At 40.6% G+C, this 16,468-nt stretch overlaps 2 protein-coding genes across 2 annotated transcripts in view; one reads left to right on the top strand and one right to left on the bottom strand.

Moving 5' to 3' along the window:
• The window catches only part of LOC120902251 (histone demethylase UTY), a 98,431-nt gene that overhangs the window by 6,967 nt on the left and 74,996 nt on the right, over window positions 1–16,468 (top strand). The window lies entirely within an intron of this gene.
• Window positions 10,685–12,484, bottom strand: LOC120902252. Its single transcript, XM_040310837.1, has 4 exons — window positions 12,340–12,484; window positions 12,154–12,261; window positions 11,235–12,057; window positions 10,685–11,164 (listed from the first exon to the last, which is right to left on the bottom strand). The coding sequence occupies exons 1-4, from the start codon at window positions 12,374–12,376 to the stop codon at window positions 10,762–10,764; spliced, it is 1,371 nt and encodes a 456-aa protein (XP_040166771.1). The 5' UTR covers window positions 12,377–12,484; the 3' UTR covers window positions 10,685–10,761.

A 16,468-nucleotide genomic window follows, 5' to 3' on the forward strand; every position in this document is an offset into this window, starting at 1 on the left:
GATAAAAGGATTATCGGGAAGCGATCTAATTTCAAACTGCCAGAATTCACAGAGGTGAATTTGTAAATACAAAAGAGGTGTATCTCAATTCCAATGTTTTAATTTGTTGTCAATGCATCTGAAGTTTTTTCCTCCAATTTATACCCATGTTTAGGGGAATGGCATTTCTAGTCCAGGAATGGATTGTTTCTTCAACGAGTATCATCAGTTTCCGGATTGGGATTGATTCGAGGTTGTTTGTGATATTAGTTCCAGGACATCGATGATCGAGATCATTTCGAAGTCCGATATAAAGAACTTCAGGAATGAAATAGTTAAAACTACTATTCCAAGATCGAAATAGCATCCAAGATTGGTACCAGTACCGTTGTCCAGTACCTATGAACGAGTTCAGTGTAAAGGGTCAGTTAAAGCAGTATTCTCCAACCTTTTTAGGATCGCGAATCACTTGGCTTTGAAAATTGATTTGCCGCGGCCCCCATCTATTGAGGACATATATTTTGTAGACTTATTTCAAAATTTTTGATCAAAAATATGTTTGAATCTCATTGTTGAAATGCCTGTTACAAACTTAATCTTGATTGTGGGAAATAAATTGCATTATATGTATAGTAATTAGCTATTCTTTTTCAAAATAAATTCATCCGCGGACCACGTCTGTTAACGCCACGGACCACAAGTGGTGCTCGGATCACAGGTTGGAGACCAGTGAGTTGAAGGATCGGGATAGATTCGATATCTGAAGCAAGTTTGCCTTCGAGACGTGGTACTAAATCGCGATATGTTTCGGTTCAGTTTCTCAAGTGGAATAGGGTAATATGATCATTCACAAGTTTCTTGGAACTAGTTCCAGTATCGGGATTGGTTTGCTATATGTTCCAGGGTTGAGATAAACTCAGTAACAGTTTTATAACTGTAGTTTATCAAGTCCTGCTTATTTATTTGTAGTCATATATCTGCCTTTATCTCTTGTATATTTCCTGATTACTTAAATGGTTACATTTTTGTACAGTCGGCGACGGTTCAAAGCTGGAATTCTACTGTGGTAGTATCGGAATCAGTTGCTGAATCCGAGCAGGTGCTGTATCGGATCCTAGACCGAGACAGATTCGTGATGTGTTTCCGATAGATCCGAGTACAGATTTTGGACCAAAATTAAAAGCAACGAGTTACAAGACTAATATGGATTTGAGAGCATTTCTAAAATCGGCTAAGGATAAGTTCCAGGATCGGTACAGGCTTTGTTTTAGTGCCAGGAACGCTATAGGGTTGAGATCAGATCCAGAATTGATGGTTCCAGTTTGAGATCTCTTTCAGGATTGTCATTAGTTCTATATAAGATCTAGCAATTAGTTGTGGGTTCAGGATCAGTTATAGCGTCAGTATTATTTACTGATATGGGTTCAGTGTCCTTTTCAGTACCGCTATGGAATAAGCATAAATTCTAGGAATGATATGGAGTTCTAGAAACGATATGGACTGGCGATCGGTGTACCAGCCGACATGAGTGCAGGATTAATTCCAGGACTAATGTGGGTTCAGGATCAGTTTAAATAACCGTGTTGGGTTGAGATTAGAAGCTGTTTATTTCCATTAATGATTCAGAATCAGTCTCTTTCGATGTGCCTCGTGGCTTCCATAAATACAGAGCTGGAGACTTAAAAACAACCCGAATATAGTAAGTATAGTAAAGTATTGTCACCACATTTCAAAACACAATCCTTAATGTTTGTCCCATTGCGTATTTTTGCAAACTTTAAACTCAATTTAATTTATAACATTTAAACTACCTCCAACAACCACAAAAGCCAGTTTTAAATCATTACTCAATTTCTCTTCTCCATCACTGCGCATTCCTTTCATAAGCCATCGGACAGGAAACGGTGTACCATAAGGGATAACATGATCCAGACACATGGTTGTAGGGTTTCCCAGCTTTCCAAGGGCCCCGACGCTGACGCTGTGTTACCATTGACTAATTGTTCACATTCACGGCAGCCTTCCACATTTTCGCCACATTTCTAATTGGTTCTGGACGTTGCTTCCATGCTGCTATCGGCCTAGAATGTCGTTGCGTGTGTTGCGTATCTTTCCCAATTTTGCTGCGTACGGGTTAAATATTTTAGTGACGCGTCCTTATTGGGGGATATCCGTCGCGTTGGCGCTTAAATTTTTGTTTGTGGTGTGGTGGAAACTGTACACACATTCTTCTCGACCGTTTCGGTTTTGGGTAGCTTTTGTGTTGGAGCAGGCAGTCATCGCTGTTGGCAGGTTTGTGTTGGATTCTGAATTGGGGGGATTCATTTTGTAATTAAATACACAAACGAACGAATATTCGGGTACTCGTACTAGTCATATTTGAAACGGGTTCCGGTGTTACGTTTTCCATTTAGATCATTAATTTTGTAAAATAGAAACAATGCCTGTGGAACCCATGTAACGGTATGAAGTGGCGGGAATGGGATTCTGTCTGGAGATTGGAATATGTTGGGGAAGCAAAGTCACTAACAAGCTCCCTATGTTAGTATAGTTCACGTAAAATTGTATTTGTTGTACTGTATGGTTACATTCTTATGAATGACCTTTTTGAATTCCTTTCGTTTTCACGGTAGGCAACCATTTATTTAAACTTTATTGCTAATCGTGACTTTGCCACATTAATAGCAATCTCCTCTGGTGTTACTTTTAAATGACTTTACTTTTCGTGTGTCTTTGAATATTTTTCTACGGAAACTTTGCTTCCCCCATCTATGCAAACACCAATTTGTACAACCAATTATCACCACACAAAATCAAACACGATCTGATAAATGCCCCAGAAGGTGCATTTGGGGGGTCCAACGGTGTTAAATAAGTGAAAATTTCCGCCTTTTTTCGTTGTTGTGCAGGTTAGCAGGGGGCTACCACCATGCTCCCATTGACGGTAGAGCCTTCAAGGTACTGCAAATGCGTGTTAAATAGCCACCCTTCTTTACCTTTCACTTGGTCAACATGTACACGGGGGAGGAAAGTTTTTGCACACCATGCGCAGGTGGGCTGGGGATTGGGCGTGCTGGGTGGCCATTTCATATTTCACCTGCTATCGATAATAATCATCGGTGCACATGAAACGTGGTATGGTATTGTTGCCAGGTTTGGCACGGATTGGCACGAATTGAAATGTTAGGGGTATTACTGATACTTCACTTTGTTGGTTTAACGACGGTTAATTTGTATATTTCATACTGTGATATGTTAATTGTTCATTCTAAATATTAAATATTTCAACAATGATATGTTCATTGTTTAAATAATTCATTTACTTGAGTATTTGCTTCTATATTCTGTTACGTTTTTTATTATTTTATTTATTCTTATTTGTTGTTCCTCTGTGTCCTTGTTACCTTGTGCATTTTTGCTCATCTTTTTTAATTTATTTTTTCCCCTATTTTCATTGGTCCTTTGTTATCTTATTTGCTCGTGTTTTTTTCTTATCTTCAATTCGATTTGGACTTCTATCGTTCTAAATTATATCCTTTTTCCTGTTTAATTCATTTTTGCTATCCAATTTTATGCTGAATGCCATATGTTGAATATTTTAATTAGTTTTCTTCTTCTCACTTGTCTTTGTTGATGTTGTTGTTCAATTTTTTTTACTCTTCTCATTTGTCTGTGTAGATAAGAGCTTAATAAGTAATCTTTAGTCATTATCAGTACCAAAAATTGTTCAATTTTAAACAAGAATCGTTCTCTCCAAAACGGAATTTATTGCAATTTTTCATAATTAAGTACCACTTCTTTTTTATTTACAAATTCTCTACCAATTATACGTTTTTATTTTGCTACCATTTACTATGTTGACTCATGCAACTTATCAACGTAACGTTTAGTGGTGATACTATATACAATCATTGCTTTTGCAAAGTTTCCCGTTGCTCCCTTTAAACCATGAGCAACATTCGATTATTCCAACTCCAGACAGGTAGGGTTGGTCTTTGGCCCGACGATTGCCAAACTAGCAGGTTTTCCGAATTCTAAACACAGTCTCCCCGTATCGTACCCCGCCACAGAACGTCAGCTGTAGTAGCTACACCGTTCCATCTAGATTTCCATCCACGCAACGCAATTTACGTCCACTGATTCGCGTGCTTCAGTCTTGGTTTTGTGGTTACCTTAATTCATGGCAAACCTCTCCCCAACAAACACATGTAGCAGGACTTTCGAGCAGGGGACTATAAATTGGCGTACCGTGGACGCACGCCTGCCTGCGTCGTCGTGCCTGTACGGCTCCGGCCAGACAAAGCATATTCGATCGACCCGGGTGTCAACCCGGGTCAATGGCCGCAGTACGCAGGATGTGCGGAATCAATCGTAGCCGGGGACGGGGTAGCGGCCCTGTAACGTGGGTGTGGGTTGCAGAATTTCGGGGCAGTAAAAAGGACACTCGGATCGTTCATTTTTGGATCGGGCGAGACACATTGTGCGCAACAGGAAACGAACTGTAATAGCTAATCGCTGTTCAATTTGATTGCGTAAATGCGGTTCGATCAGGGATTATTTAGTCATATTATTTGGTGTTTTTGCTTGAAAATGGAAGTTTAACTCAATAATTTATTACATTAGCCAACATATCAGTGAAATAGCAAAAGGTAAAACTTGCTTAAATACGTATTTAATTAAATCTACCATAGAAATTGTTAATTAAAAATGAAAAACTGCTTAACAAATACAACCAAACACTTTTAAACACTCAACCTAAAGCACTGAAATGTGCAATGGTTCGCAGCAGTAGTAAAAATTCCCCCCCAAAACATTCACCTCCAATTTGCAACATCTGCATCTAAACCGTCTAACTCGTTCCGTTGTTCATTTCCCCGAGTTTTTGCGCTACCGGCGGTGGTGGGGGCGGTGCAGATAAATAATCCAATAATTTACAGTGCGCTCGTAATGCACCAACCCCCGTGATTTGTTCGCCCGGGGCTGAACGGGGAGAACGGACTGGCGGACTCGTAACTATCCACGTTTGAACGTCCAGCCGCTTCCCTTTAACCGTTGGAATGATGTGCAGACTGCTGCCAGTTAGTCATTGAAAGCCGCTGTCACACGGTATGTTGAAAACCATGTTCCCACTCCAGTTCCGGAGGACACAGTTGTTTCGTATCGTTGCGCATTCTGTATCGCGTCCTTACTTAAGCTGCTAGCACAGGGGTTAGGTGTTTGAGAAGATGGTAATTACAGTTTCGAAAATAAACTTGATGTCAACATTTAGCCAATTTATCACCTAGATTCACGGTGGCTCTGTGCAACAACGGACGGGCTAGTCCAGTCTCTAGATGTTGCTGGCCTACTCCTACCCTAATCCTGATTCCTTTCCGCTCAATTGTTGTTGCGCTTTTCCAGTGGCGAAACACAGCGGTTGTAAATCTGTTTTATGGTGTTTTCTCTGTCCTTTCGTCGTTTTTGACTTGCGAAGATAAGTCGGGTTGCAGTCAGAAATAATCAGATGTTGCCTCTTTCCGCTTTGAAAGAGCCTGACGAGCGGAATGGATGCTCCTTTTACGCTAATGTAACTTGAAGAAAGACATTGGCAGAAGGTGCAATTGAACGAATCGAATTCATTTGTTGTTTTAACCCTTGCAGAGTCAGTAAGAGGAACCATATTGGAGTTACAACTTGATTAAGTGAATCTAGTTACTATTAAAAAATTTACGACTATGCTTGAAGGAGGAAACCCAAAAGGGCGTAAAACTTGCTTTGCACAAGGGGTTTTCAGCAATGAGAACCTTGTTGTGGGACACTATCTTGACTTTTTCTTATGGGAACTGAACTTTTGTGATTAGAATTGGAATCTCAGACTAATTGAAAATTCCTGTTAGTGTTGTTCAAAAAGGGTGGTGTAGAGTCCAATTCCCATTACAAAAGATTACAGGAGAGAGAATTTCAAGAAAGTGTCCCACAACAATGAGAAACCATGGAAAAGTTTGAATCGCAAATGATTTCTTATTTCTGTTAGACAAACGATTATTATTAAAAAAAAGTATATACTATGAAACTTCATTAAACTTATAATGGACTCAATCAATTGTATAGACAATAAAATACTGAAACCATTATGAACTATTCGTTCAAAAATTATTTTTGAAAGAAGCTCTTGACAACATTTGTACTAAAAAAACATTCATTTTTAACATTCATCAACTTCAAAAGGAGTGTAATTTTATGAAGATGATCTTTTTTTTAATTAAATCTATAGCAAATACAACCAATTTCTCAAAGGAAACTACACAAATATTATTCACATCAACAAATCGTTCCGTAATAAGATCAATGTAATTCCAATGTAGGTACACACTACACTCTCTCCACACCCAAGAGTTTAGTGATCCCCAGACGACGAACCTTTGCCATTTCCTTCCGTTTACTTTCTTACAAAGAAAGCAATCCCCCCTAGGTGTGCACTCGAAATCTTTCAACAATCTTCCAGCGATGGAATCGTAATGGAAATTACATTTCCACTAAGACGACAACGACGACGACCACGATGACGGCAACAGCGGCGAAAGAACGTGCAAGGAACTCATAAAACCCCGTTGTGCGCTCCTTAGTCGCGCGCGATTGATGCGATTTTATGTGCCACCCATCCACCTATACCGGCCGGCGTAATTTCCTTCACCCAGCAACTTTCGGCCCATGGGTTCAACGGCGGCCACTTTCATGCCTCCACGTGGTGTCGGTGTGGTGGCGTAGCGTCCATGAGGTGGTTGCATCCTTTTGCATCCGTCCTTGTGCAACGGGGCGACGGAGTCTCATCCACAACCGTGCCCATACGTCTGTATGCTGTCTGTCTGTCTGGCTGAGTCTGGCTGCCTATCTCGGTGTGTCTGTTCGTCTGCTGTTGTTCGCCTGTGTACGCCCAATATTTACAACCTGTTTCCCCGGTTCCATGTACCGGCGGCAATGTGTAAGTCAACAACCTTGCAACCACTCACACAAACGCGCAAACGTGAACGCGCAGCTACGGTAGTGTGGTGCAACTGCGACAACAGTGTCTGGAGGATTTTCGGAGTTTTGCTTACTAGCCGACCATGACGGGGCTTTTCCCCGGGCCGGGTACGTTTATTGTCGTCTGGCTGTAGCCAGGATCGGGGTTTCGAGGGGGGGAGAAGGAAGGCAAGAACACATTTCCACCGGCTGCCGGCCAAGCCGGGGTAACGGTGCCGAACGGTTCGCCGAAAAAGAGCTTAAAGAGCGTTCGTCCTCGCTGCTATCGTTTTGTAGCACTACTGGAAGAGGCCCTTCAACTCCTGCGTCGATGAGGGGAGCTGTTTACTTACATAAAGTGCAGTGAGAATTGTGAGAAGGTACTTCGCATTCGCGTTGTATCGATATTTTAGTTTCATAATGTGTTCACAAAGGTGCACGGCGAACGTCTGGAGTACGATTTTCCCGGCTTGGGAGTTATGGCTGGAGGTTTGTGTACGGTATCAATACTGCCTTTGAAGGAAGTTAGGCAAATTTCAATTGTTTTTATTCATCCGCTTAACTATTCATGAAATTTTATTATTCGCCCACCATCAACTTTAACTTTAGGTTTGTTTTTCTTGTTTTATGGTAGTTTTCTTACATTTTATTTCTTTTTCTCAATTGGTTAATTAATTGAATAGAATTGGAGTGATTTAAACGAGAATATTGAATATTTGCAGATTTGTTTGATCTTGTTTATTTACTTTGGTCAATCTTTTATTTATTTCTTCAATATTATTCTGTTTCTTAGTGTATCATTTTTTGTAATTCTTCTTAAATTGCAACCCTTTTAAAAATTTATTAAGTTTTTTGTTGTCTTAGTTTTTAGTTATTACTTTTACCGCTTTTAGTTTTTTTTACCTTATATTGATATTACTCCTACTTTTTGTTGCCTCTCTTTTTATTGGTTTGTTTTACCTCTTTCAGTTTATGTTTGTTTTTGCTTTGAGGTAAATTTAAGGGACATTTTGTTCATTTAATGCAATTCAATTGCATAAATTAAGAGACATTAGTTATTTGAAAACTATTTTATTTTTATCCAACATTGGGAATGACTGGTTCTATTTGCGTTGGGCTATTCATAATGAGTTTCTTTTTTTATTTGCTTTTTTGATCTGTTTTTGTGTATTAGTTTTTCACATCGTAAATTTTCTTTAGCTTTATAGTTTTATATTTTTTTTCTCCAAAACTTGTTTATATTCATCTATGCGATTTGTTTCTTTTTTATTTACTTTGTTTCTCTGTTTTGTATGTTAGTGTTCATGTTGTTAATTTTCTTTACTGACCTGCTTCATAGCTTTCTATTCAAAACTTGTTTAGGTTCATCTATCCAATTTAAATTTTTAGCTTTGTTAATTCTAAGACACTTTGCTCTTCCTACTTCTTTTCTATGGTTCCTTAGGTTACTTTTTTCTTGAGTTATTTCACCCGTTTCTTTCTATATTATCGACAGTTTTTGTACTACAAATTCGTTTTTTAAATTTCTATGATTTTTCTGATATTTTTGCCTTTGTGTCAAATTTACAACTTCCCGCATTGAATTTATGTCGCTTTGTTATTGTTGATTCCACTCTTCTTGCTCTTATAATTCCTTCTGATGACATCCAGTTATCTATACAAAACTTTTTCCCCGTACCAACTTCCCCTTCCTGTCCTGTCACCCTTAATCGCATCCTTTTGTCTGGTTTGTTTTCATCAGCTTATCGCGCCCGCAACACCATCGTCGAAATGCGACGCTTTATTTCAATGCTAAGAAGATGTGCTAAGCCCTTTAGATAAGCATGGGGGGAGGGGGGCGAAACGTACCGTAATAGGGCAGTGCACCAAAGGAACGAAGCAAAAATGCAAGCAATAGAGCAATAAATAAACGATACATACAGCACGGGTGGGTTGCCTCCTTCGACCGGTTCGCTGGTTGAAGCAAGTTTCCCACGAGGAAGCAAGGGGAAGTGTCTCTTCCACCGAACAGTCAGCCTGTACCCGTCTTCCTTCATACCCACCCGCTCTTTTAATCGTGCCCATGGTGCTCGGCATAGTATTTACGATGCCGGTTGCTTGCGGTTTTTCTTGGACACGTTGTTCACTCGGTACCCGGTGGTGATGGTGGAGAAGAAAGTTTGTTCGAAACATTCCTCGCCTTTGGAGTGGTGCTGTGAGGAAGAGCGGTGGAAACACATAGCAAAACATAAACATCAACTATTGGGCATAACTTTTCGTACGCGCAACGGGTGGAGACCCGGCGAAGGCAGGAGGAGGATTTAGTCTCCCTTTTCCAGCCAAGGACTTTTCATGTTCTATGTACTGTGTGGTTGTGTTTCGTATCCTTCGCGGGCGTTTTTTTTTCGGTGTGTGCACCCTCTGAACTCGCCGGGCTGATTATGTGGTCGTTGCACGCCACTCACCGCGTGTCGTTCGGTTTCGTTCTGTCGTTTTTTCGGCAACCCATAAGACACCACCAGCACTGTGTGTGTGTGTGTGTCTTTGTGGCGTTTCACAGCTTTTCCTGTTTTTTCCCGCTATAGCTACATTCTACTGTGAAGGGAAGAAATAATGGCCATCCTTATGTGTTAGCGGTGGGGAGGGGAAAAGAAAGTTTCCTACACGTTCTGCTGTATGTAGAGAGATACTGAAAATCCCGGGAACCCTGGGAATTTCTCCCGGACACCGTTTTGTTTGGGAATCCATTGCTGCAAAAAGCTTCAACTTTTTTTTCTACATTTACGCTCCGGAAAAACTGATGCTTTCCTGTATGCTTTTGTGCCAAGCTCTTCCTTTTTTCATATCACAACGTGTCCTTGATCCTTGCAGTACAATGATCGCGGAAAAAGGTATATACTTTTGGTTCCTCCTTTCTACCAAGGATTTTGACTTTCCCACAGCGCTTGTGTCGAATCGTTTCTTCCGTTTCTTTTTGCCTTTTTTATGCAATCATTCTCTCAGTTTCTACCAAAAACCTCTAGAGATTCCCTGGGTGTGAACCGGGAACAAACCCCCCCCACCCCCCACTGTAAGTTGGGTTCTGGGATGGTTCTTTCTCATCTTCCTATGGGTGGTGGAGGATTGATTTTTCCTGGAGACTCCCGGTGAGAATACTCCCCCTTAATGGCACTGTGTGGCGACGGTTGGCACCCTTTGCAAAAATACAATCCACCGATGGTAAAGTCACGCTGTGGATGATGTCTGTTTGGCTTGTTGTTGGTCATCCCTCCGGTCCCTCCCAAAAAGGGGCATTTCCCCTTTCCGCAGTGGGGAGGTTAAGGCGTTACGTGCTACTTTGTGGTAGCTTTAGTTTCTGTTGGTTGGACTGAAGAAATGGAAATTTATGATACCCCGCTGTTGTCTCTGCTGTGTCTCTGCGGTCTTCCAGCTTCAGTACCGTTGCTGGTTTTGTAACGCTCCTTTGCGGAAGGTGTGCCGATTGCGGAAGATAAATGTGCGTCTGTGGGGCCAGGTATGCGTAGAAGTAGGAAGTAGAAAAAAAGATAAATATTATGAAGCATAAATTATATTCCCGAGTGTATTTTCCACCGGTATACGAAAAAGTGAAACGGGGGAAGGTTTCTTTCAAAGGATATACGCACTATGCCATAGCTTATTGGTTGATGAAGCTATTATTTGCTATCCTAGCCTAGCGCTATCACAGCTTAGCGCTATCTTCTTTATGATTAATTATTTGAATCCATTTTGCAACTGAAATGTTGTGTACTGATTTATTACTGAGAAAACTTCAACTGCACCGGAAACCCTTTACGCACATTTTCACGCCGGCACATTAGTTTCGTCCGGTGTTTTGTCCATCACAAACATTTCGGCCTCCAGCCCAAGCTCGGCGGCCAGCTGCTGGTATAGCTCAAGCGTACACTTGTGGTACGGCTGGCCGAAAGCCTTCACCAGCGCAGCATAAGCTTCACGATAGTAACCAATCTCCACCGGCATCATCAGCTTCGAAGCCTCATAGTTCTCAAGCGCTCGCTTCCGCTCCAAATGCGCGTAAAGATTCGCTGCAAACTTGTCAAACGCTTGACGATCATCGGCAGGATCTATATCGTCGTCTTCTGAGCTGGATTGTTTCGGTTTGGCTCGGATCGGATCGTTGGGTTTTCTCGTTTTTGCATTCTGTTCCGATAGTTTTGCTGTTTTAAGGCTTGACTGTTTTCTTGGACTTTAGAAAGAAATTGTGAAAAAATTATATTATTTGATTTGGAATTCCCTTCATAGGTATGCAACCCTACCTGTCACGCAACCCACGTAGATGGCGCTCGATGCTCCCGATTTTTTCGGCCTCACTGCCGCCGTGCAGCTGTCGAAGGCGTATCAACGTTAGCTTCAGTGCTTCCGGCTTTGGTTGTGATAGCTCGATCAGATGGCACTGGGAGGAGGACGATGGACCGTCCGACAACAGAGAGGATTGACTCGATTTGCTTGACCGCTGTTGCAGTACTTCTTTGTGTGGTTTTACAGAAATTGGAGTAGCTTTTCTTTCGACAGGACTCGTTGCGGTTGGAGGTTTCATGGTTCTCTGCTCACTAGCGGGTTGATCGATTGTATCTGGAGGAACGTTTAGATTCTTCTTTGGAAGAATTAGTACAGTTTCCACCTGCTTTGGAACGTTAGTTTCGTGCAGTTCGTGCACTCTAGGATTTTCGGCAAACGAATCGGGCTGTTGGCTAGTGGTACATTCATCTATTGGATCTAACATGATCTTCAAGTCCTCTTGTATGGCAATGAGCTTTGAATCATCCTGTACTGTTGCGATTGGAACGGTATCACTAGACTCTTTTTCGGATACTTCTAACGAATCCACTTGTTCCGTTTCTTCATTTCTGTGCGTTTCAAGGCTCATATTTTCAGGTGCTATCTGATCTGGGACATCTGAGATCAATTCTTCTGGTACAGGTTCAGTAATTTGGTGATCCGTTATTACTTCGTTTGATGCAGCTGTTATTGTGGTAATGTCAGCGGGCTTATGATCAAGGCCAACATCATGCTGTTGTTCCTGAGCGATCAATTGTGGTTTGTTCACCCTTGGTCCACGATTTGGAATTGGTTGGGAGCCTTAAAAATACAATTCGGAGTACAAGAATAGGTTCTGTTTTACTCCAGATGTAGTAATAGATTATAGACATTATGGTAAAAAACATTACTACTTACTTTTATTGGTTTTTGATGATTTTGAATTTGGTTTTGGTGGGTGCTTATCTTGTCCTTTTGTATTGGCCCCAAACAAGTTCATTTTGTCCAAAATGCTTTTGCTTGGTCCTAAAGTAATGAATATTGATAGGGGTGTATGATTTTATATTATAATTAAAAATAGTGTGTAATCTCAAATATTCTTACCTTTCTTTGCTGTTCCAGATGTGATGGACGATTCCATAATTGATTATTAAAACTAAAGTTTCACGTAAAATTTTGAATACAAGCCGAAATAGCTAACACAAACCACACACAAACCTTTCAATTTAGAAGTTTCCGAAAGAATGAAACAAATCGTCATGCCAAAGCTTGCTTTGATTGTTGGTGTTACACATAGCAGCATAAAAGTTGAATAACTACTATGATTAAGAAGAAAATGATGATGTTGATAATGATGATGATGATGGTGTTCTATCCAAACTTGCTTTACGCAGAAATACCCACCATCTCTCACAATGCTCTCTATGCACGGTTGCGTAAAGTTTATGTTTTCAAGTGGAAGTGGATTTTCAGTTTTACGATTTCCACTATGTTGTCCCGTTTTATGCTCGTAAAACCAAACCAGTCTGAACCGATTGCTGGAAGCGCTATGGGGTAACCGTTTTTTCGATTCCTATTCCACGCGGGAAGTGTTAACCATGGTCATCGTATCTAGGAATAAAAATGCTTAAGTTTTAGCAGCTTTTTCGACACCCTCGGGTGGTTTGATCCGATTTTTATGGTTGGGATAATTTTATTGATTTTTATCTCTGTTGCCAAATATTCATAGGGGGATTTTGAGTGGATGAAACCTTATCAATACTAATAAATGATGTGCGTTTTTAAGTGTTTTTGTGCAGTTTATATCGCTGAGGTACTGGTGTAACCTTTGTTTAATATCCTTTTTCCATTTTTTTCTTTTCAGGTGAGTTTCATGGATAATATAGAAATCAACAGTGAGTGATTTATATGATTTAATGTGTACGTTTTATAATTTGATATAGGGTTGAGTCATTTTTTTATTTCTTTTCAAACAAGTCGAGTGAAATGGTGATACAAAATTTGGGGAAATTTGGTTGGAGAAAAAATGTTGCACAATCACTTGCCAAATCCAACATGGTCTAGGAGAAAAAAAGCAAAATTCTGATACGTAAAACATACTCGGCCGTAAATGATAAGCGGCCACGCAGACCTTTCAGAAATTTCGAGCGAGAAGTTGTATGAGGAATTTTAAACTAGAGAAGGATTTAGAAGCAAATTTACTAGTGAGTGGGAGAGGGTCCTTTTTCCCGAAGCCACCCGACCCCTCGGTGCCGCTTGGTTTGCATACTGCTCAGTCCACCCCAGGATGTGAAGGCAAACTACGGGTGCCCGCAACGCAAAAACCATATAATGTCTTCATGCACAGCATTCTTGCAGAAAATTATGTGTTTCGGTTTTAATTCAATCATTTGTAAGCCTCTCTGCTACACTTTTCTCGGGTTAGAAATTCAAATCGATTGATTATACATTCGTATTCTTAGCAAGGTCTCAAGCGCGTGTATACCCCATACCAGCAAGAATAAGAAAACCGATTCACCCAAAAGGGACAAAAGAAGTATGTCAACGATCAAGACGCGCGCTGCACACAGAACCACGAACACACAGAAAACGGTGCATCAATGCATCATTAGCTAAAAACGCGCGACTGTCGATGATCTCGATCGACGGAAGCCAACCCAACCGAAGGGGTTAATCGACCAGACCAGTGTGTAGTACAAAACGCTCCAAGAAGTCTTCGCCCGCCAGACCAGAGGCCAAGCCAAAACCCCGGGTGTGTAGACATATTATTTCTGTTTTATGTTTTCGGCCTCTTTCTCTTGCTGCGCGCCGGTCCCATCACCGTCGTTTCCCGCTGATGCACCTTACTTTCCTCCGTCCCAGAAAGGTTGTGCATCTCTTGCTCGCTCGCCTTTTCGGTGTTTCGCCTTTTTGTGGTGGATCGCCACCGCCAACCACCGTGCAGTTTTTGGCCTTGTTCGATTACATTGACCTTGTGCTGTCGCGATCGTATCGTTTGATGCAACACCCGCTGGAGGATTTGTGCTTTTCGTTGCCGGTCTTGTCTGGCGTCCTCCCCGGAATGCCTCCGGGCTTTGAAAGGGGGACTGTGGCGAGAGAAGCGATAAATCTCTTTTTTTCCGTTTTGGGGTTGATTTCTCTGGACGTGCTTTGCTTGCTTCGCGATCGTCTCTACGGGTTCGGGCTCTAGACACACGAATGTTGCAGTATGTGCGCTTCAGCCCAACATGAGTGTGCATTTAGGCTTGTTGAAAAAAAAGAAGCTAATTCTTGAATAGAAACTAACTATCACATGCTCCACAAACTCACGCATACACACCCAAACACAATGTATCCAAATGAGGACTCCCTCTTCTTCCTCAACGCTCCATTTACTGTTTTCAAGGATACACACTCATTTTCGGGATAATCTTCCCTCTGTTATGTTATGTTGGTTAACTCTCGTAGCCAACACAATGGTAATTATAGGCTTTCGGTGGTCGCAAATTAGATCGCAGGAAAAGTGCGCGCGTGTGTGTGTGTGTCTGTGAATGCATTATGGACGATTGTTGCCCCTGATCGATGCAAAAATGCATTATGGTTTGGTTATGCCTGGCTTAATGACGCCCGGCGCTTCTCGCAAAAACCTTCATCAACAACCTGTCATTTGAATGTATGGCTTTGCTGGAAATGTTTTGAAGGTTTTGTGTGGTGGTTGCTGAGTTTACACGGTTTCTTGATGCTAACTGCGTCCGTCAACCTGCGGGGAAACCGGTCGACAGAAGGTTTGTTAACCTACTATCCATGCCATCACCCGAAGATGGTGCTTCACAGCTGCATTCAACGAGAGGAGCTCATGCACACATTGGGGCTTTGTCTTTTGTTGTTACCGCAACAATTATTATAATTACTACTAGAGAGGAAGAATATATTTTTGTGTAGCTTACCATATGGTTTTTGGTTCATTAATTTTAATAGTGCGGGAACATCACAAAACCGTATCACATTCAACACAATATGAATTAGTTGAAAGGAAATCAGACTCTCTTTGTATAATGTATTTGTGTAAAAAGAAAAAATGACGATTGCATTAAGATACACATTTCAATTATAATTTATATTTAATTAAAATAATGCAAAAATTACAGTTTTTCAAATATTTGTATTGCATTTGTTGCACTCATATGGCTTTAAATTGTATGTTTTTAATACGTACCCATTTTAACGCCTGCAATATATCAACGCTTCATAGTGTAGTGTCTAGCGTGTAATGGTATCTACACTGCAAGTCATGAGTTCTAATCTCATTGATGATTCATGTGATCCCTAGATATGGGCAAAATATTGTTAAACGGGGTGCGTACATCATAAATCAATACATTTATTGGGGCACTGGGAGGGTACTACGGCCGGTGGTGTATACATATTACAGTTTTGTTCAATAAAATCATTACTTTATATAGCACCTTCGATGCTCTAAGTTAGAAAACTGAAGCTCCATCCCATCCATCCATCGCGGTTATATGTCCTATACCTAATAGACAGCTGTGTTCGCTATTATCAGTTTCAACTATATTCATATCTGATAGGTGCTTAACATCAAAAATAAAATTGAAATACCTGGATTTATTCAATTTTATTGTACCTTTCGTTGCCTAATGTATTTTACTAACAGAAGTTCTTGATGTTGGTTACCAGTAGGCAACGTGGGATGTTATTGAGATTTGCATTTATTAGAAATTATGACAGAATTGTTAAGAATGTTCTCACTTTATTGGACCAAAACATTATTTTTATTTATTTTATGTACCTACGTTAACTCGAAGGACAATTTTAGATTAAGTCTTGCGCTTTTCTTTTAATTTTATGCTACCAATAACTACCAATCTTGTAACGACAATTTGTCAGAGAGTATATTTGTATTTTCTACTCTTAAGCAATACGGCCTTTTTGGACCGTTGCTCCTGAATAGAAAAAAAATTGTCAGAGAAAAAGAGGGCGTATAATAGAGACTTTTTCTCATCTATTTATTAATTCTATATCGCTAGTGATGAATGGTTCGAATGGTTCAAATGAAATTTCAAAAAATCCAATTAATGGTTTCGTTCCGCTCCACTTCGAACTACTCAAGTCAAGCAGTTGCTCCAACTACTCCATTGAAAGAGACAAAAACTAGTATTATTATTGATTACTTTTCTTTGAACCTTGAAAAATCTGTAATTTCTTCATCTGTTATGCTTTACCGATGCTCTAG

Source organism: Anopheles arabiensis, chromosome 3 (assembly GCF_016920715.1).
Source record: "Anopheles arabiensis isolate DONGOLA chromosome 3, AaraD3, whole genome shotgun sequence".
NCBI classification, from domain to species: Eukaryota; Metazoa; Arthropoda; class Insecta; order Diptera; family Culicidae; genus Anopheles; species Anopheles arabiensis.